Below are 22,300 nucleotides of genomic sequence, written 5' to 3'. Positions count from 1 at the left end.
AGATACAAAAAGCTCCCACCATTCAAATGAATCATTTTTAAAATGCAAAGGAAACAGAAAACCAATTAATTTGAGGTTAAAATGTACAGCAATTACCATGGCAATGTCTAAAAGAAAATTTTCAAACAACGTCCACATATGTTTGCTGGTGTATATTTCTTTCATTTCAACTTCTGTGTCCACATAGCAATGATTTAAGAAGTTAATGTATGCTGTTTTCACCTGTTGGTATAAAAACCTATTTAGTGAATTATTCAACAAACCATCTAACATTTTGAATAGCTTGATAAACAATGCTTTAATCATTCAATGGGTTTTAGTCCAACATCTACACAGATATCAATGTGGTATCACCATAGAAAACAAGTTGAATGTGTGAGAGTTCCTCTACCTCGGGTATGCAGTCAGGGTGTGTGACAACTTTGAGGATGTCGTCCAGAGGGAGCAGGGAGTGGCACTTGATCTCAGTGTAAACATTCTTGCCCTCTGTGCACAGGGCCAGCAGCTGCACCAGGTTGATGTGGTAGTTCAGGGCACTCTGCTCGTTCACCCTGTGACGCTCCGACTGCATCAGCTCTATCAGGTGCTCAAAGCTTGATGGCTCATTGTAGAACACCAGAACATCTTCCCCCACATTCACCAGCTGAGAGATACATGACAGTCATGATTAAAGCAGGCTAATACACTTTGGAATTTCATTACAAAATAAAAAGTGTAACTCAGCTTTTCCATGACATGGATTTTAACAGCAATGTTTATTTAAGCCATTGTCAACCAGATATGGTTGTTGATTAAGGCTGTCTTTGAAAATAATAATAAAAAAGAAATTCAAACTAAAACTGTACAACATGAAGAATGTACCTCTGACATGACCAGATCCTGACATCTCCTGATATACTCCCCCTCAGCTTTGACGATAGTCTGTAAAAACCTCAAGTACTGAACATGCCGCCCATGTGTCTCTATGTTGTGTACAAAATGTTGAATGACTCTGTCACTAACTTCATTACATAAAGATGCATTGTCCTGGAAGATGGCCTTCATGGTTTCTGCTTCCAGGAGCTGAGAAACATTTTGTGTAGACACAACATGAACTAATATCAAAAGGTAACAATGTCACCACAAAAATAATTCAAGAAACAACACGAGAAAAAAATATCTAAGGTAGGTAACAGCACAGGAGTGAGAAAAAGTAAAAATCACATAGCCTACCCCAGGAGTGAGAAAAAGTAAAAATCACATAGCCTACCCCAGGAGTGAGAAAAAGTAAAAATCACATAGCCTACCCCAGGAGTGAGAAAAAGTAAAAATCACATAGCCTACCCCCGGAGTGAGAAAGAGGTCCAGCTTGTCCTCCAACAGACATTGATTTTGTTGATTGTTGAGACAAAAAGCTTGAAGAAACTCATGGGCTAGTTTCATCAATTCATTCATTCTGCTGTCTAGTTCCTTGAAATATAAAAGTTTTAAAAAAAAAAACTTTAGAAATTAATCATTAATTATTTTTCTAACTACTGAATATATATACAAGTGCCTTGTAAGTACCTTGTCGTATGTGATCATGAGAAGCTCAAGTATGACATAGTGAGCGTTCATGTTCCTCAAGAGTCTCTGCTCATGTTTCCTGGATTTCTTTATGTCTCCGGCTTCTTGTATGCACAGCTTGGTCAGTCGCTGCAGAATCTGATCATGGGAAATAAGACTCATTAAAAAGGACGTGCATAAATGATAAAAAAAATTAATTATTATACTTTTTTCTAGTAAGGCTGTAACCTGTAGACTTCATTTTTGGTGAACTAGCCTACTTAAACATTACTTCTTATTTAACTTGTTTTGTTACTTAAAGCGCACATTTTTTATCAAAACTTTATCTTTTTAAAAATAACTTGTCAGTTGTTATCAGGATAGAAAAACATAAAAAATTAACATGCACAATAAAAAAAGCAACCAAAAGACAATGTCTTTTAGTAAACTGATGTCACGAGACCAATAACCATGCTTGATTAATTCATCAAACTATTTGAAATGATTGTTTATTCTTTTACCTCAGATGTATCTTCTATCAGTACCTAAATTAAAACAGTCAATTTAAATGGCAGGTGACTCAGCAGTTTGAACACAACATCCCAATAGATATAGAAAAGGCATATGCAATCACACCTAATCTATTCACTAACTAGCCCAAGTGTCAATTTATATTGCGATCATGCTGATCAAATATCAAGATTCACAAAATACGAAAGTTGATGAAAGAGTCAGTGGGGAAAAAAAGGCAAAACTTGACAATGGCAAAAGTTGAAAAGAAATGGGGAACAAATAATGAAATAATGGGAAAATGCCAGGAAACAAAAGATAAATGCAATCATAAAAATGGAATTTTTAACAGTATTATTAAAAAATATTTCCAAAAATTGTTTTAAAACATGACACTTTTTCTATGTTACACTTTAAAAACATAACTCACCAAATGGTCTTTAACAAATTATTGTAAACAGCATAACAACAACTAATAGCATATTTAGAATTATTTCAAAGAATTTAGCAAATTTAAAAAAAGAAAAAAACAACTATTGTTACCATTGCCTTAAATTCAATGGAATTTAAAAAAAAAATTGTATTATAGTTGCTATAACTAACTGAGATTTCTACTGCTCAAGAAATCCCCATTATATTAACTTCTAATATGTAAGGTTAGTGATCACATTTACAGACAATCTAAACAAACAATTCTATGGTCATCTTAGCATTAAATGGTCCAGTTGCTTACAAGTTAAATAAAATTTTGCAACGCATGACTATGCTAGCAGTTAAAGATAAACAGACAATAATTGGTTTCTTTTTTGGTTTTTTTAGAGCTTTGACAATCAAAACTTACAGAACAGTTTTTATTCTACTTTTTTCCTATATTCTAATTGTTTATTTTAGTACTAACATTAACATACTTCTATTCTAGAGTTATCAAAATGATGCATATGCCTTTTCAACAGGTAATAGTAAAATTATACAATGGAATATTTCAACAGTAACACTTGACAGTTGAATATGCCTATTCTAGTTCAAAACTTGATGAACTTTATTTCAAGATTGGCAAGGTAAAAAAATAATTGCACTGCATAGTCTGTTACAAGAATCAGATATAACTAGCAATTGAATAATTAACTAGATTTATAGCCCCTTCAAATTTTTTAGTTAATTTTAAATGAGTTTCTATTGCACACTTCAGCAACATAAAAAAGAAACAATCAATAAGAAGCAACTAATTTATGTGTTTTTAAACAAAAAGTATCACACAAAATTTCTTCACTCAATTGTTCTATTGCTTGATTTAAATTTGATAAATAATCAATTCTAGTTTTAAATTTTTTCATTCATTTGTGTGGAATTAATTGAAATAAAAAAGATTTAAAAGATATCTCCCATCAATGTTTGTTTTAAAAGACTAAGTTGCGATGACCAACATTCCTCTCCATTTCACACTTTAGTTAACAACTTGTAACAAAAATACAACAATAATAAATAATTATATAAACCACAATACATCGGTATTTAGTGATATATAAATCAAATCAAATTCTAACCTATTGTAGTTTAAAATGTGCATGTACTATTTAGTAATACTTGCTCCAGTTTTGATATGTTATCTCAAAATATTAATTTTCTACTCTGACAGAATGGGGAATTCATTTTGACCTTCAATAGCTGCAATGACTAACAGAATAGGCTAAAAAATTAAAAGAAAAAAAAAGCTGTCAATTCAGGTCAAGCCATCTAACTCTGACCAAAATCTGCACACAGCAAATCGAAAACTTCACCCTTTTAGGTGAAACAATGTTTAAACTTCAGACAATAGGGATTACAACACATGGAAAGAAAGATTGAAACCTTCTTGTTTTTATCCGTTTCATCAATGCACAATTTTGTCAGCCGTTGTAGAATCTAACAAAGATCATGTATAAAATACAGTGAAAATCTCCAAAGAACAATAACTGTCTGTGTACCCAGTGACAATACATACAAAAATGTCACTTAAAAAAGCCTTATTTAGCAATTTTTTGCATGGAGTTGCTAGTCAAGGGAGGCAGCAAATACTTACAGCTTTAATGGTCTTGTAGTTAACACTTGAGTCACTGCTGATAGGTGGACCCAAATCTAAATCTATCGCAGACTCTGATTCTGGGTGACCCTAAAAATTTTAAATGCATTTTCAGTTAGGCATTCAATACTTAACTGTGGATATCTATAAATGAGGTCGTAGTATTTTTATTAAAAAAACAAAAAAACAACGAAAAACAAATAGTGAATTATGCTTTCCATACTTTTTAAAAACTTAGTATAAAAATGATTCATACCAAGTGATCCTTCTTTTTAACTTTCTTCTCACTTTTCTCTGCAGATTCTTTGCCCTCTTCCCCCTCATCATTGGTAGACTTTTTCTTCTTTTTCTTAGGGGCATCATCCCCATGTTTGTTTTTGTACACCCACAGCTCAGATTTCTCCACCAGCAGTCGCAACTTGTCAAGGTCAGATTTGATTTGACGGTAGTTCTCAACATCACTGTTGGTTACTAAAAGCTGGACCTACACACAAAGTACACATTTCTTTTAAAAGCTGGACCTACACACAAAATACATTTCTTTTAATAGCTAGATCTACACATCAAATACACTTTTTTTAAATAGTTGGACCTATACAAAATTCTATTGATAACTGGACCTAATTGTGATTGATCAGTAGGTTGAATTGCAATAATTAATGTGTTAATAAAATACCTAAAACTATAAACAACTATAAACAACATGTTCTTCCTTGTTGTACTACAGAATTACTTCTGTTTCAATTTTTGATATAGCAGTATTGTGATGAAATAGACAGCACATTCTAGCAATTGGGGGTTTGAGGTTCTTGTTACATAAGATTTTAAAGTTGAGTCTTTTGACCATACTTGAGCTCACCCACTTTTAACATATTTAAGATGACAGGACATTGTGTTGACATACAGGACATTGTGTTGACATACAGGACATTGTGTTGACATACAAGACCCTGTGTCAGCAACAGCCTTTTGACCATACCTGAACCCACCCACTTTTAACATATTTAAGATGACAGGACATTGTGTTGACATACAGGACCCTGTGTCAGCAACAGCCTTTTGACCACGATGAACAAAAATGTGAAATTTTGCAAACACGTGCAACAAACCTGTGTGAAAGCATTGAGAACTTCTTGGCGCTGAGAGAAATGTCGAAACAGCAATTGTAAAGCACCAGAGACAAGGGATGGATAGTTGTGCATGACCATGTTGAGCAAAACACGCAGGAACATCTTCCCACCTTGTCCATCCAAGTCCAGCTCATCACTGTGGTTACAACAAAAAGTGGTACAACAATGTTGGAGTTTTAACAAAACAAACATTTATTGTGTTTAGGTTTAAGTTTAGGTGGAAGTACTTTAATTAAAAAGTTCCTTTTAAAAAGAAATAAAAATAAAAGCCATCCTCTTTATATTATTTTTAATAATACAGGTGGTAATTAAAAAAACTAAAATAAAATAGTTTTAAACTGATATAAATATGATAGCAAGAAATGTAAGCAAGGCTATTAAATAAAATAAACCATATAAAACTCATTATCCAGAGACAAATTGCTACCACACACATAAAAGACTGACCTGCCACCAAAAACATCTTCAGCTTGGGTAGCTATGCTATCAAGGTCAAGGCCTGAAACGGAAACTTGATCATTAGCTCACAATAAAACAATGTGTACAGCCTTGTTGTTGCTTTAAGCTACATTCATTTATTTCTATTTTATTCCTTTGCTTTTTTTTAGTTTAGTTACTAAAAAATTACTTGCTGTGTTATGGCTTCAGATTAGTTTTTAAAATTGTATGCTATTTTCATGAAATCGTATAAATGTATCACAAATCATAATATGCATCTTGACAACACATCAAAGAAACATTTATTTTGAGGTGCAAATAACAAACTGAATTAATTTTCAACATGTGAAAAGCCATATGGTTACTTTTTGATGGTAAAATTTATTACTCTGCAGGATCTTTATTGTTACCATTAAAAGCCCAAATTAAATTGAAGTCCAAAAAAAACAACAGGAGAATACAGTGATGTGCTGAGATGTGAAGTGATAAACAGGCAGGTATATTAGTGAATACAGATAAAATAATCACAATGTACTTGACTATACTAAAGGTACATTATAGAATCAAGATTTAAACAATTTAAGAAAGATATGAAGCGAATAAATAATTAAAAACCATCTTAATTTAACAAAGCTTATTGCGATATAATGCAATTTAAAGCCTTGCGAAATAGAAACAAGCTTTATAGTGGAATAAAAAAAATGTCATTGTATGTAATGAGAGTACAAAAATTCAAGCTTACCATAATTTTATGGGAGATTATAGGATTGACCAACAAGAACTCCAGAAGACAAATCACAACAATGACAAAATTAGCAAAAAACACAACTATTTAAAATATAACATATGAATAATATGTCAATTAGGGGAAAGCCAGGTCACAATAAGATATTTTTAGCAACATAAAAAATGAAGACAACATAGAATCAGTTGGATGTGGAAAAAAACAACCCATTATAATGAGCCTTTATTAAAAAGTATTTTGTCACTGCACACAAATAAAAAAAAAATAAAACAATTAAGGACGATAGAACTGATAGACTAGATCAAACAAAAAACAAACTGAACCACTATATCCAGAGAGAATCGGAACATACGTATGTTAGTGTTAGACTTGTACACAGGACTGTTATCTAGCTGGGGTTGAATTTGAGATTTAAACATGGCCAGTATCCAAGTCAAGCGGTAATCCAGCCGCACATGCATAAGGTACTGTATACAAGCAGGTTTAGTACATGGTTTGATTAGTAAAATAACATGACAGTAGTAGAGATGCTAGTGACCAGTGGTACTAGTGACCAGTGGTAAATTAGAGCACAGCTTGAAAGATATTAGCTTGGTCAGTATAGGCTGAAGATAAAATGGCTGCCAGATTGAGATAGGTCAAAGTTGCAGGTGTTTTAATAGTAATTCGGTCAAGGCTCCAGGTGCCATAAGGGTAGAAATTAGGTCAAGGCTACAGGTGCCATAAGAGTAAACGTTAGGTCAAGGCTACAGGTGCCATAAGAGTAGAAGTTAGGTCAAGGCTACAGGTGCCATAAGAGTAGAAGTTAGGTCAAGGCTACAGGTGCCATAAGAGAAGTTAGGTCAAGGCTACAGGTGCCATAAGAGTAGAAGTTAGGTCAAGGCTACAGGTGCCATAAGAGAAGTTAGGTCAAGGCTACAGGTGCCATAAGAGTAGAAGTTAGGTCAAGGCTACAGAAGTGTCGGAGTTACATTAGTTTAGAATTAAATAAAAATCACACAATATAAAAATAAATAGCTTATGTTTCCTGCATCTAGGATAAGTTGAAAACAGAATTCATCAAGTTATAGTGTTTGAACTTTTGTGAATCAATGGGGCTATCTGAATATAAATGACAACTGTTATCAGGCCCACAAACAATACATGCACTGGAAAAGGACAACTCTAACACATCCAATCTTGGCATTAACACAAGAAATAGTCTCAAAAACACTTGAAAAAATGTGTTATCAAATAAAGAAGATTTCACAATCTAGCAGTAATGCTGCTAACATTTTAGTAAACAGCCTCCTGCAATAATTTTCAGCAACTTTTTGGAATACTCATATTTCAAAACAAACGACTTAATAAAAGGCAATGGGCACTAATTCTCAGGAACTTTTTGCAATTCCAAACAAATGACTGACTAAAAATAATAAATGGCAATGGGATAATACTAAAATTACTCAAAATGAAGGAAAAAATTATATTCATTTTTAAAGAAAGAACAGAAAAAAATCACTAGCTTTTCAAATCAAGACTATAAAGTATAAAGAACCAAACCTTTCCAAAGTAACATGATTTGAAGTAAATTTCATTTTAAAAGCAGTCTCTTACAGCTTATAAAAGATGGGGAAAAAACAGACTGAATATTATTAAAGATTTTAAAAATATATCTTAAGCTTAATTAAAGCTCTCTTTGTGAATTTGACTGGGAAATGCTACTATTGATAACTGTCCATTTTTAAAGGAGTACATAACAGTTCACTGTAGCTGGACACTGTATTAAAGTAAGTCTGTTTTAGCTGCACTGTGACATTAATGTCTTAAAAACTTGAGTAGATGAAATTTCAACTTTTTTTTATTACGCTTTGTCTTGCAAGATAGAATGTTTTTTTGTGATTTCAGATCTATTGTAAAAAATTATTTATCGATTTTATTTTATTTGACTCTACTTGAATAATGTCTGTGTGAGTGATGTTTTTGTGATGAGTGTGATTTTTAGTTATTTGAGCACAGGAATATTGAAATAATTAAGATTTGATATTGAATAAACTGAAGCCAAAATGAAGGTATTTGTTTAGGCATCAGAAAGAAGATAAGCATCGTTTCTAGTAGTTATGCAAGTTAGTTTTTGAAAGTGTACTTGTATACTGATAAACTGACAGGAACATAGCAACAATGATGCTATTAATATTGGGCAGCACTGTGGCATGCACTAGGACTTACGGTACAGTGAAACAAATTCATATTTGATAACCTATCTTACAGGAGAAATATTTTAAAATTTATCTTTTACTGTATAGGGTGAAGAGCTATCGGAGTGCTAAAAGCTACTAGTGATATAGGTGACTGGGGGTGGTGCCCTTGTAATGAAGGACTGAATCCTAATGATAGCATGCAATTGTTAACTGCAACTAAGAGAAGGTTAGCAAGGTTAAATCGAGTCCCAAAGCCAATTTTACCAGTTTTTTCATGTGGATTATAATTTTCATCATGTTCCTTCTTGAAAATGGAGAGAAGGGAAGTAATTCTGAAATCTAGCCTGGTGTCCATAATAAACTGAAACAATTATAATTAGTGAAACAATACATTAAACATTTATCCAGCCTATAAGCCTTAGTCAATGTTGAACCCTACTGAATGATAATAATTCTATATAAACCTAACAGCATAACAATTCAACAGAACAAAAATATATTGAGTGGATATGGAGGGAATTCTGAGGTTTAAATGTTCACTCTGGTTATGTATAGCAAAAAAAGACCCAGAAGCAGAAACACAGAATCCTATCAAAGTTGTGCCTGACTGTACCTTCAGTATTTCTATGATCTTTAACTTGGTGTCCATTATCTTGGTGTCTTCTTCTTCCTCTTTCTTTTTCTTGTTCTTCAACTCTGTGGCTTGTTGAGATAATGGGATATCCAAATCTGGATCTGCAAATATTAGATTGTTAGTAAACAAACCATTTTAGGCTTCGGGATTTTTAAAAGTGTTATTTTCATCTTTACCTTAACAAACTATTTATTAGCTACAATATTAATTATTCGAGGCAATGAAATATATTTTTAAAGATTTGAAAATTGTATCTAGGTTTTACCTTCAGCAACTACCACAACAGAGACAGGGACTGTGAGCGCAGATGAGCTGGCAATAGACTCAGGAATACAGTCCAGGATACTGAGCAGTGTTTTGGTCAGCCGCAGCAGGTCAGAAAATGAATAGAAGCCAAAGTAGATCAACTGTCTAGCAAGGTTCACCACCTGAAACACATTCATCCTAGCTGATTCATGGAGTTATATTGCAGTCACTGCTTGTTAGAACTAACACATTTTTTAAAACATGCTATGATTTTTTTAAGGCCTTAATAGAAAACATTTTTTTTTAAAAATCAACATAGCAGGTTTTAAAATGTAAAATCAACAGATTAAAAAAAAAGCAAGTTATAAAATGCAATGAGACCATAAACTGATCCTAGAGAGTAAGACAGTGTTTGTTATTCTACTAGAGGACTTAAGGTAGGTATGATCACATATGTTACAAACCTATCATGACATCTAGTTCATTAACATATTAGCTACAAATTATCATTGCAAGCACAATAATGAGTGCATGCGATTGGTTCGGGATTGTATTTCCATTATGTAGGAACATACAAACAGAAGTTAAATATGTCAACACAGTGGTTGTTTAGAATGATGTTCACATCTCATGTTGGTTACAATAAGTATCTACAGACTTAAGAAAGAGAACTGTTCCATTCAAACTGTCCACTGAATGAGATTCTTAAGTGGAATTAAAGGAGAGCTGGGAGATGGCAATTAATTATATGTGCTGAACAATGGTCAATTAGAAAAGTAAACCTTATTTTCTCAGGTCCAGGTATTCTTATCAATTCACACAAAGAGTGAGCACCAAAAACTCACCTCGTAGGTCAGGTTGTTCTGCTCACCATCAGCCCATGCCTTAGTGACAATGTTACAAAGGTAATCCTCGACAAATGCTATAGTGGGATCAAACTTTTTCTTCACTTCTTCCTTTTCTGGAGCCTTGGTTATGTTGGATTCATAACTGAAAAATGTGAACAGAGACAATAATTGTCAAGTGTTGATTCAAGCAAAAAGTTAATTACCAGGAAGAAAACAGATGAAGTTTAACTTAAGTAAGTTACCAATGCCTTTCCATGGATGTGAAAACTACTTAACAAAATAGATTTTAAAAAATAATACACACTCTTCAATAGAAATCTTTTGAGGAATCTCAGACCAGAGTCGAGCAAATTTTACAGGTTTTACTTGCTCTTGGGGATCTCTGTCCACATGCATGGACAACATAAGACGACAAAACGCTGCTCGCAAATCAGGAGGAAGAGATTCATCTGCCATACACCTGAAACACGTTTTAATAAGATATGTTAATAGATTTAAATATCAATAAGCTGATTAATGTCTGGACTATTTAAATTGTAAACAAAATTACGCTTCATGAAATGATACATTAGTATGGCTTATACATAAGTTTCTGTGAGGAAAAATAAATAGGCTGCACTGTGCCAAGTCACATGTTAATAACAATATAAACTAAACGTACTTCAATATGAGATCCACATCCAAAGATTCACTCAACTTGTTGATGGCCAGGTACTGCCTGTCTAGGCACATGTGTGAGAACAAGTCCAGCTGATGTCTGTAAGGACATAATAGCTTAATTAAAAAATAATTCTACATTTAATTCAGGCTTGTGAATTTATGATACAGGTTGTTTTGTAACTGGGCAGTTTTTCGGTCTTAAAATTAATACAAAATATGTTTTGTGGGTCAGGTAATATTAAGAGAATTGTGTAGCAAGCATGGTGGCTATCTTATTAAATGTCTACATCTAATTTTCAAAAAATCCTCTGACTAATTGCCAAACTTTTAAATTATAAAAATGAATCTGTCAATGTACAAAAATAAAACATTCTTTTACCTGTAATAATCGAGGATTTCTTTATCTGCCTTGATATTGTCAGCCGCACCCATGGCTAATTCTCTGATACCTTTCTGGCACCTGTACTCGGCTCCACTAGACCCCAACACCTGTCTGACACTGGCTTCATCTTTGTTGCTTGACTTATCATAAGTAGGGTCCCAAAACAGGACCACTTCATCATCTTCATCCATCGTCATTACTGTTCCTTCTTCAGCTGGCATCTCATACTCCATTTGTGTCCGGATCAGCCTGACCAAATGAAGGCACAGTGTATAAGCCACATAGATTAGGATAAACATAATGCGAGACAACATAAGAATTATTTGTACAATATATTTTAAAATGTATACCTTGTTTCTATGAGGATATCTTGGTTTTCTGTAGCCAATAAAGTCTTGCAAATAAGCTCTTGAGTGATAGGGATGGCAACTTTACTGCACACGCAAAGATCAGCTAAGTAATCCAGAAACCTAACGCAACAAAATTTGAGAACGAAATTACTTTTTATGTCAGGTGTGACCAGAATCATCAAATCTGTGTAGTTATTAAAACACTAGCATGAATGTGTTTGACAATTTTCTGGGGTTAAAAAGCTGAGTAATTATGATACCTTGGTTCTTTTTTCCTTCTGACCAAGGAGACAAACATTTCAATTTCAGGTTTTTTGATGTGTTTCTCCAATAGTTTTCTATTGTTGTGTAATAAACCTGTGATTGTATCTTCAGCTAATACATCATAGCCAATCTGGCGCTGCATAAATTGGAGTTTGGCTGCAACATATTCCTACAACAAAAACAGAAACAAGTCAAAACTTAATGTAAAAATAAAGAAATAATCGGCTGTATCTAGTTTTTAGGGTTAACCTACCTGGTTTTTTCTGTAGTTTTGAAATGATAATTTCAGCAACCTATAGCACAAGCGACACAAATGTCTGAAAGCTGCATGCCTCTGGTCTGCCAGTTCTTCCATAGACTGCATCAAAGCACCATCTCCAACATCATTAAATGGAGCTTGCAAAATTTTAAAGATCTAAAAGATTTTTAAAAAATTCTTTTAAAACAATATTTTAAACATTTTTCTTTTAAGATGCCAATATTAAAAAATATGTGTGAATCAGTTAAATCTAAGAAGACGTGTTGTTTAAATGTTTACCTGTTTGAGTATGTTCTGTTCACGAATGAGCTTCTGCCTCTCTCTGTCAGGTTTGGATATAATAAGATCTAAACAATCGCCTGTCTGGTTGGACAGCTCCAGATGTCCCAAAAAGTAGATCACATCAGTTATCAATTGAATAACAGACCTGAAATCATGTTTGAAAGTTTAAAACTAGAAAACAATGACAGCACTCTGAAAGAAACCAAACAACATGATGGCAGTTAGGTGCAAAACACACGACCAGCACATGTAAGGTAACATGTACAAACCCAGACCTCCTCTGATTCTGCGTGATGGATGATTTTTCCAGTTTGTTGGCTATTTCAGTCAATACTTTGGCAGCATCATTAGCAAAGTCCAAGTCTCTGACCTCTTGGGCAGATACTGGTACAATGGCAAAAGCTTCTTTATCTTCTTTAATTTTTGCACAACCAACCTGAGGAGATATTTTGTTTCATTTGATGTTTGTGTCAGACGGGAAATAATGAATGTAGCAACATTTTTAATAAACACACCAAACTTTTGTTCATTATCTGTGTGTATAAAAACTCATTTACGTCTCTCATCATGATACTTAGTGAACTCAACATATAAAGTCAAGTAAACACTTTTTCTGGATGGGCTAAAGAAAATCAAAATGCCCATTTTATGGTCCATTGTTTATTTTGTTTCTTTATGAGGCAAAATTAACACAAATATCTTGAAAAAATATTTTTCAGCAGAAACTCTGCTGTATAAAAGGTGGAAATAAAAGTCTAAATTAAAATATATTCTATATATTCACAGGGTGAAAAAATGAGTGAATGTATGAGTACAAAAAGCAAAAATGTTCCAAAATATAAATTTTGAGAGTTGGTTACCTTGTTCATGATAGGCTTATCTTCATCTTTATCAAGTGGAATACAAGTACTGTGCACCCATGAGTCAGTACACAAATGGTGGAGACGAACATAAGTTTGTCTGCGGAAAGGATTCTAGATGTTATTAAGTCATCACAAAGTTTTTCTAATCTTTTCTAAAATGTTTTACCTTCTTTAATGAAATTTACAGCGAATAAATTAAGATGGCCATGCGGTCACTCATTCAAAGCATTTTAACATGCAATTTTTAATATGCTAACTTACATCTTTATAATACATTAATTAACTAATAAACTACTCATTATTAAAATACATATTCAATCGAACATATTAATTAATAAAGATAATAATGTTAGTTCAAGAGGAGAGAGTACCTTGGAACAAGCGAGTCTGTTCTTATCATAGTTGTGGGATCAAGTTCAAAGATTGAAGCTATATCATGCCCATGTGGGACAGAGACAAGACAGTAGACTGGCATGTTAGGCTGACCTCTCAACTTACTCCTGGTTACATCTGGCAGAGGGTCAGTGTCCACCTAGTCAAACAATTTTTATTTTTACCACAGTTTGAAAGTGAGGTTTATAAATATTGATTGAACTACAAAATGTATTTAAACAGCCAAAATTAATGTGTAACTTTTGTTTAAGCTGACCACCACACAGGTTTACCTCAGCAGCCAGGTACTGCCCAGTGGCTAGATGCTTAAACCTGAACAAACTGTTCCAGTGACCTGCCCCTCCACGACATGGGTCATGTTGAACTACCTGCAAGCAAAAACAAATCCAAATAGCCTAACAAAAAGACAACAGAGATTTCATTTTGCTAATGTAATAACAATGGAGATTATTTAACATGATAGCATAGGTTATTGAGTCACTCAGGTACAGGACCATCTAAAAGCCTGTTTACCTATGTCCTAAAATGTAAACTAATGGTCCTACTAAGAAAGCTGAAATGGCAGTAGTGCTATTTAGAGTGTTTTCTGCCAGTATTACTGTTAAGGTAACTGCCAGGATAGCAATATAAGCACTCTTAAAAGTATCAAACAATTAATTTTCTAAATTGAGTTGGTTAAACACCTGCTTTTTTCTTAAAACATATCACTTGAAACCAATGATCTTGTGTAAAAAAAAGTTCTCACTAATTACCTAGTATAAGGATCAATTCTAATGTTTAAATCCCCACAACAATCTTTAAGACATATTTATGAGCTAAATATATAAATCTTCAACAACCCTGACATGGAAGAAACAGAAAACTTAAGAGCTTACCTCCACCTCCCATAATGCCTTAGAGCTAGTTGCAGCTGTAGCTGAGGTTCTGCCAGTTGTTCGCAGGAAAACATACTGCTGCTTTTTATACTCATCACCAGTCAAAAACTTCTCTTGTTCAGCATGGAACAATCGCACAACATCACCCTTTAAAACATAATACAACAACATATTTTATCACTTAAATCTCAACTATTTTAACAATCATTTTAAGACTCAACGTTGAATATTTTACTCCATATTTAAAGGATATTATGTAAATGAGTGTAAATCATTATCTTTTCCTGTTTGTGCCCAAGACACAAGGGGAGATAAGTTGAGTTTATCTGTTTCTATGACCTTAGTATACAGGAAGAGTGTGGTCAGCACTGTCCAGCTGCCTTAGTTTCCCTAACAGTAAACTATAACTATCTGCGCTGTTAGAAAGCAGGAAGGTCAAAGAATAAAACTTGTATGTGCACTAACTCACCCCTTTCAAAACATCTTCCTGGTTTTCTTTGAAGTCCATGAACAGCATGACCTTCCAGCATGTGTTGCTGCTGACTGAGTTGACCTCCTTACACCCAGGGTTGTCCACAAGGTCACAGTTACTGGCATGGAGAGGCTGACCAGCATTTACAGGGTTAAGAACAACCTTATCCCCTACTACAACCTGTAGTCACAACAATTTCAATTGATCATTGAAACAGGAGTTAAAACATAATGAAAGACAATGCATATACAACGGGTAATCAGTCTCTTAATGTCACTTTAGATGAAACTTGAAGAATGCAGAACACACTACAAGCCCCACAAAAATCTTTAATAAGTGTCAACCAAACTCCAATCACTTACCTTGTCTCCAGGTGAGCTATGCTTGTAAAATGGCTGTATGTAAAACCACGAGCCTTCATTTCCTGAACTATCTAAAATTACTCGCATTGCATTTTTTTCTAGTAGGGCTGGCAACCTCTTGTTGACAGTCAAGAATTTATTACTCTTTACGTGTAGTAGCTAGAAATTAGAGAACAAGAACAAATATATATGAAACAAAACTTTTATCGACAGTTTATTTCAATGACTTGAATAAAACTTAAATTTTTTTTTTAAAAGCAATGGATGTGCAATGGAAAAAAAATGGTAATAAAATAGAATGTTATAAAGCTAATGACCTGAATGACATGGCTATACTGAACTTCTGTGCCTTTCAGCTTCTTGATTTCTGATTCATTCTGTTTTTTTTCTAACTCAGCTGCATGCTGAAAAGTATGATCAATATCATAGATATGCAAAAAAAAAAAATTCTTACATAATAAATAGTATCTCAATTTTCGTATGCCATTTAATATTGCAGTGTAAAACAGACTTAAATATATAATTGTGATTCAAATGTTTAAACAATATCTAAAACTTCTTATGTGTGAGTATGTATATACATAAACACATAGACCAAAACATTTTTATATCCTTTGTTAATGTAAACATCCTGGCATTCTGGCACTGTTAAGAATAAAGCAGATGAACTCCAGGTAAAGTAAACAAGGGCATGTGTCTCAGGCTGTTTTAAACAGAGCATGGAATATTTGTGCTTATAAAAGGAAATAAATGGACAAGAACACATATAAACAGACAGGTAAAGAGCTCATCTGGCTGAGGAATACTGCCAGAAAAACAGAAGGGAAAAAAAGGTTTTACAGGTTTATGGAAGAACTGTAAAAAGTGGGGAATCAATCTAGATAAATTTAACAAGAAATTTTCTAAATCAAATTACTGGTCCATTATTTTAAAAATTGGTTGAGTATAGAAGCAAGTGAAGTGTAATAGGCTAATCCAATAGATCAAATGGTTGGATTACCTTAAGGCGTTGTAATAAAACTGAATCTGGCATTGATGAGGTTTGTTTTGCTGCTTTCCAGAACTGTTTCTGCGCTGAATATCGATTCATAGGACATATCTTGAAAAGACAATCTATTAAAAATAAAACCAAAACTGTCATCTCTTTAGTAATTATAGCATTATCATTACATTTTCCAATGAATTAAAAAAAAAATCCCTTTACTCAAATAACTTCAGAACTATTATCTATATATATATATAAAGGACTCAAAATAACAGAGCTGAAAAAAAAAACCACTCTCAAGTTAAAGTATTTAATGTACTAGCAAATATTACTTACCCCTGAATTTTTTGGGTGGATTATTGAGATCACCTGCATCAGGTTGCACCACTGACCGATCATCAACAAGACTTGAAAGAAATTAAAGAATTCTTTATGTAGACTAGTAAATAAAATACATAATTATCTATGCCTGAAAATAGGCTACTAAGAAAAAGTCGTGTGTCTGAGATTTTAAGTTCCATTTGTTGCTTGAAACTTAGAACAGTCTGTAGTACCTACGTTTGTTGCTTGAAACTTAGAACAGAACAGTCAGTAGTAGCAACATTTGCTGCTTGAAACTTAGAGCAACAGCTGCAATACTTACCCCAGGGTAGACAAAAATCCACAAACACTGCCTTCAGCATACAGTGATACAATATCACCAATGTGGACAAAATTGGTGGCCATGTCTAAAGGGTGTATACTTCAATTTGTTTTACACTGAAGCTTTAAAACATAGTCTTTTGCCAAAAAGTACAAGACTTTTTTTTAATGAAAAAAGCCCTCATCTTTGAACATTTCTGTAATCAAAGAAAAATACACCTAAGATGCTGTACAGACAAAAAAAAAATTAGACATCTCTCTTAAATCAAGGAACTAAAAATACACCTACTCCAGGTAAAGGTTTTAAGCAGTGTGATAAATATACCACACATTACCATAATTGCTTTCTAATGAAACATCTGGAACTCAGCCCTGTGAGAGGCTGCTAAGATGTAATAATGAGAACATAGTGCATTTTTCCCAGCCAGACAATTTAATAAAGGTCTAGAACTGGGTTAAGAGTATAGTTATTACAGACCTATCATACATCTCTTTATTATTTAGATGGTCATTATTTATTATACTATTAAACATAAATAATATAACTACAAGCTATATTGAAATAGAGTAAGATAAAAACACTTATAAAAAACATTCAGTGAGTACAGGTAATTTATATATTAAACCTCTAAAACTGACAGGGGTTTCCACAGTTGAAGTGAAATAAACCAGAATTTTTCATTTTCAAACACATTGGAAGTAACTTAATTATCAAAGTAAAAAGACAGTGTATTAAATGTATTTATACAACACATCATATTTTAATTTATAAAATACATCAAATTTTACTTAAGCTATCCAGCACTAGAGTCATATAATAGAAAAATTACATGGCTTATGATCAGATTTACTTTTTATTTTTAACTTTACAGTAAATTTACCATGGTACAATTTCAATTAAAAATACTATTAGAGAGCATAAGTGTGTCAGTGTAAGTAGTAGTATGTAACTTTAGTTTTAGATTTTGGTATAGTTTAACAAGTTGTCCATAAATGATGTCACTCACATGGTGGAGGATGGTTTCAGTTTGTAACAACATACTATGTGGGAGGGGAGGGTTAAGACTTGTGACCTAGCATACAGAGTGACACACCTGACAGAAAAACACATCCTTGTTGCAAACACTTCATCTTAATAAAGTAGTTAATGTATTGTTATTAGCCCCTTATCAACCCTTCTTACATTGGGGGACATCACTTTTACACTTGCAACATATCGATGGTCTCGGTCGCAAACCGTCTAACTCCGAAAATGTAAATTTTACAGGAGAGACAAAAAACTGATTATTTCCTTCTCGATCGCTCTAATACAATTTTTTTTAAATGATATCTCCGAAGAAACTCTCTACCGACTATACTGTAGCGTTTTAAAATGAGTTTTGTTAATATTTACAAAATTATAGCAGGTTTAAAAAGATAGACGGTTTGCTCGGTCTAAAATTCTCGGTGCAAACCGTCTATCTGTGCGCGCGCAGACTTAGCTGTTTTGAGCCGAGAATTTTGGTCTCAGCCGCGTTCGTTCGTTTTGTCCAATGAACGTGATTTAGTTATGTTTATGTTTTTAAGTTATAATTAACACTTCATAATATTTAGATTATAGTTTTGGGCTCATATTTTAATTATTTGAGTTTATTCTACATTATGGGGTCAGTTTAATTTTTAGTAGAGATGTTTTAGTATGGCTTTATCGCTTTCGACTGTATTCATTATGTCTGTATTTAGCACTAGCCTTGATAGCTGTTGAATGTTATGCTTTATTTATTACATCTTTCTATTCTCACAGTTTATTTTACTTGAAAGTTTGAGGGTGGTGCAAATGAAAAGTTCGAGGGGGGGGGGGGGTGCAAATCGAAAGTTTGAGGGTGGGGGGTGCAAATGAAAAGTTCGAGGGGCGGGGTGCAAATCGAAAGTTTGTCCCCGGGCGCCAGGAAGGGTCGCTACGCCTCTGATGGTAAGGCTGGTCTTTTTGAGAGAGGTTGGTGTCTAATGTCTGTTATGTGAGGCTGGTCAATTGTATGTTACGACTGATCTGTTGAAAAAGGCTGGTGTCTTGTATGGTAAGACTGGTGTGTTGAGAGAGGCTTGTCTATTGTAGGATAAGACTAATCTTTAGAGAGAGGTTGGTCTCTTGTATGATAAGAATGGTGTGTTGAGAGAGGCTGGTATCTTGGAGGGTAAGATTGGTCAGTTGAGAGAGGTTGGTCTTTTGTATATTACGACTGGTCTGCTGAGAGAGACTGGTCTCTTGTGAGTTACTGGTGTCTTAAAGGGTTAGACAAATTTGTTGATATATTCTGGTGTCCTGTATGGTAAGATTGGTCACTTAAGAGAGTTTGGTCTTTTGTATGTTACGACTGGTCTGTTGTTAAAGGCTGGTCTGTTGAGAGATGCTGGTGCCTTTACGATTTGTCAGTTAACAGATGCTGGTGTCTTGTATGGTAAGACTGGCCTGTTGAAAGAGGCTGGTCTGTTGAGAGAGGCTGGTCTGTTGAGAGAGGCTGATATGTTGAGAGGCTAGTCTGTTGAGAAAGGCTGGTCTGTTGAGGGAGGCTGATATGTTGAGAGGCTGGTCTGTTGAGAGAGGCTGATCTGTTGAAAGAGGCTGATCTGTTGAAAGAGGCTGATCTGTTGAAAGAGGCTGGTCTGTTGAGAGAGGCTGATCTGTTGAGAGAGGCTGGTCTGTTGCTAGACACTGGTCTGTTGAGAGAGGCTGGTCTGTTGCTAGAGACTGATCTGTTAAGAGAGGCTGGTATGTTGAGAGAGGCTGGTATGTTGAGAGAGGCTGGTCTGTCGAGTGAGGCTGATCTCTTGAGAGAGGCTGGTCTGATATGTGGTAAGACTGGTATGTTGAGAGTGGCTAGTCTTTTGAGAGAGGCTAATCTGTTGAGAGAGGCTGGTATGTCGAGAAAGGCTGGTCTGTTGAGAGAGGCTGATCTGTTAAGAGAGGCTGGTCTGTTGAGAGAGGCTGATCTGTTAAGAGAGGCTGATCTCTTGAGAGAGGCTGGTCTGTTATGTGGTAAGACTGGTATGTTGAGAGATGCTAGTCTTTTGAGAGAGGCTAATCTGTTGAGAGAGGCTGGTATGTCGAGAAAGGCTGGTCTGTTGAGAGAGGCTGATCTGTTAAGAGAGGCTGGTCTGTTGAGAGAGGCTGATCTGTTAAGAGAGGCTGATCTCTTGAGAGAGGCTGGTCTATTATGTGGTAAGACTGGTATGTTGAGAGAGGCTAGTCTTTTGAGAGAGGCTAATCTGTTGAAAGAGGCTGGTATGTCGTGAGAGGTTGGTCTGTTGAGAGAAGCTGGTATGTTGAGAGAGGCTGGTATGTCGAGAGAGGCTGGTCTGTTGAGAGAAGCTGGTCTGTTGAGAGAGGCTGATATGTTGAGAGAGGCTAGTCTTTTGAAAGAGCCTAATCTGTTGAGAGAGGCTGATATGTTATGTGGTAAGTCTGGTCTGTTGAGAGAAGCTGGTCTGTTGAGAGAAGCTGGTCTGTTGATAGAGGCTGATATGTTGAGAGAGGCTAGTCTTTTGAAAGAGGCTAATCTGTTGAGAGAGGCTGGTATGTCGAGAGAGGCTGGTCTGTCGAGTGAGGCTGGTCTGTTGAGAGAGGCTGGTCTGTTTGGTAAGACTGGTCTGTTGTGAGAGGCTGGTATGCTGAGCGAGGCTGGTATGTTGAGAAAGGCTGGTGTGTTGAGATAGGCTTGTCTGTTCTAAACTTAATCATAAAAGCATTTACTAAAGACAACTAACCATGTCGTTGAACATGTACGCCAAACATTTTGTAACCTACCATATAAACATTTCTTAACACGTATCTAAACCCTCAATCTAAAGCTAGTAGTGAATTAACAATAATTAAATTTATTGCACATCATTGTGGAAATATAATTCGAATAATATTGTTTTGATTGATATTTAGATTCTATAATGAAGATTTAGTTTCAAAGTATTGTGTTAGCCTAAAAAACTGTAAACAAATCAGTTTGGTTATTGAAAATCTTGAAATAGGCTATATTAAACAAATACTATTTGTTTATTATTCTTTAAAATGATAAAATGTAATAGAAATCTGAATATAATTAATCAAATATCCTACCTATAAGTTCTGTGACTGCTGTGCCGTAAAATCGTGTGATTGCGGCGTGCGACTGCGTTCCCGATCAAAAGTTTACTGACAAATATAGCGATATTCGTTTTGCGCCGAGATTTTTAGCGCTAGAAATAATAGGCGGTTTGTTCAAATGATTATATCTCAATAATCATTCTACAGATTTTTCTAATATTTTCAGGCATTATGGGGAATCATATTGGCTTTTGATTTATGTAAAAAAAAGAAAATCGAATTTTTTTAAGTTAGACGGTTTGCGACCGAGACCATCGATATGTAGTATACATATGTAGAACACAGAACTGCAACCAGTTAATTTTATCTGGAACATTTCACCATAAAACATGTATACACTGCATACTTTAGAGGTCACACCTACAGAACATGTTAAACAACAATTTAGACCAGGGGTCTCCAAACTTTTCAGTCCGAGGGCCGCATTAACAATGAAATATCAGTTCGGGGGCCAGAGTTTCTTTAAGGCATCTCTTCGGGGAGGGGGCGCCCTCCCCTCCCGAAGAACGTCTACCGCCCCCCTGCCCACGAAATATAATTTATATAGAAATATTTACAAATTTCAAGTGTCCACCCCCCTACCCCCCACCCCACCCCCCACGGAGAAAAAAGTCAGGAAGAAACACTATCGGGGGTCAATAACACACTCGAGGTCCAAGTTTGCTCTCAAATTGTTCTTCACGTATTTCATTCTTGAAAATGTTTGTTCACACAGGTAGAGTATGTTGTTTCAAAATTTGAAAGTACCTTGATGTAGAACTTTTAATATTAGGAAAGTCTTCCTAGTGCAAAAACTTATGAAAATTAATCTCCCTTCTTTGAACGTGTCTCTAGGAAGTCATTTCCTTGCAATTTAATGACCTCCAGCTGCAGTTCATCTTTGCCACTGGCCACATTTGCTTCAAATGGGCTTTGAAGCAGTCTCACTTCTTCTGCCTTTGAATCCAAGTCAGAGAACCTACTGAAACTGCAGCTTGAAGTCTTTGATGATAATATGTAAATGACGTGGGAAATACGTTGTTTGCTTCAGTCGTAAAGAACTTGCACTGCTTAAAGTGCGTCAAGTTGTTGGCCTGTACT

The 22,300-nt window shown here is 34.7% G+C and overlaps 1 protein-coding gene across 9 annotated transcripts in view; it reads right to left on the bottom strand.

Annotated features, from left to right (window-relative positions):
- Positions 1-22,300, bottom strand: part of LOC131944623 (inositol 1,4,5-trisphosphate receptor type 1) — a 45,430-nt gene that overhangs the window by 17,771 nt on the left and 5,359 nt on the right. For 6 of the 9 annotated variants that reach the window (XM_059305316.1, XM_059305318.1, XM_059305317.1 and 3 more), the window contains exons 2-33: positions 17,105-17,300; positions 16,798-16,868; positions 16,477-16,589; positions 15,794-15,880; positions 15,477-15,635; positions 15,112-15,294; positions 14,643-14,789; positions 14,040-14,135; positions 13,746-13,906; positions 13,372-13,471; positions 12,781-12,947; positions 12,509-12,656; positions 12,224-12,385; positions 11,967-12,139; positions 11,707-11,826; positions 11,354-11,605; positions 10,976-11,071; positions 10,619-10,774; positions 10,312-10,456; positions 9,486-9,648; positions 9,200-9,321; positions 8,851-8,947; positions 5,671-5,722; positions 5,203-5,359; positions 4,350-4,577; positions 4,094-4,183; positions 3,883-3,936; positions 1,546-1,683; positions 1,324-1,449; positions 862-1,062; positions 392-643; positions 97-222 (exon numbers count right to left, since the gene is read on the bottom strand). In XM_059305316.1, the coding sequence (XP_059161299.1) occupies positions 97-222; positions 392-643; positions 862-1,062; positions 1,324-1,449; positions 1,546-1,683; positions 3,883-3,936; positions 4,094-4,183; positions 4,350-4,577; positions 5,203-5,359; positions 5,671-5,722; positions 8,851-8,947; positions 9,200-9,321; positions 9,486-9,648; positions 10,312-10,456; positions 10,619-10,774; positions 10,976-11,071; positions 11,354-11,605; positions 11,707-11,826; positions 11,967-12,139; positions 12,224-12,385; positions 12,509-12,656; positions 12,781-12,947; positions 13,372-13,471; positions 13,746-13,906; positions 14,040-14,135; positions 14,643-14,789; positions 15,112-15,294; positions 15,477-15,635; positions 15,794-15,880; positions 16,477-16,589; positions 16,798-16,868; positions 17,105-17,187 (4,425 nt within the window). In that variant the 5' untranslated portion in view covers positions 17,188-17,300. The remainder of the gene's footprint in view (positions 1-96; positions 223-391; positions 644-861; positions 1,063-1,323; positions 1,450-1,545; positions 1,684-3,882; positions 3,937-4,093; positions 4,184-4,349; positions 4,578-5,202; positions 5,360-5,670; positions 5,723-8,850; positions 8,948-9,199; positions 9,322-9,485; positions 9,649-10,311; positions 10,457-10,618; positions 10,775-10,975; positions 11,072-11,353; positions 11,606-11,706; positions 11,827-11,966; positions 12,140-12,223; positions 12,386-12,508; positions 12,657-12,780; positions 12,948-13,371; positions 13,472-13,745; positions 13,907-14,039; positions 14,136-14,642; positions 14,790-15,111; positions 15,295-15,476; positions 15,636-15,793; positions 15,881-16,476; positions 16,590-16,797; positions 16,869-17,104; positions 17,301-22,300) is intronic. The other 3 variants (XM_059305321.1, XM_059305323.1, XM_059305325.1) reach the window with 3 other exon arrangements.

This window comes from Physella acuta, unplaced genomic scaffold (genome assembly GCF_028476545.2).
Source record: "Physella acuta isolate Inbredline_101_S28 unplaced genomic scaffold, ASM2847654v3 ptg000502l, whole genome shotgun sequence".
NCBI lineage: Eukaryota > Metazoa > Mollusca > Gastropoda > Physidae > Physella > Physella acuta.
Note: the sequence above shows the minus strand (reverse complement) of the source record. Positions and strands in the feature narration are given on the sequence as shown.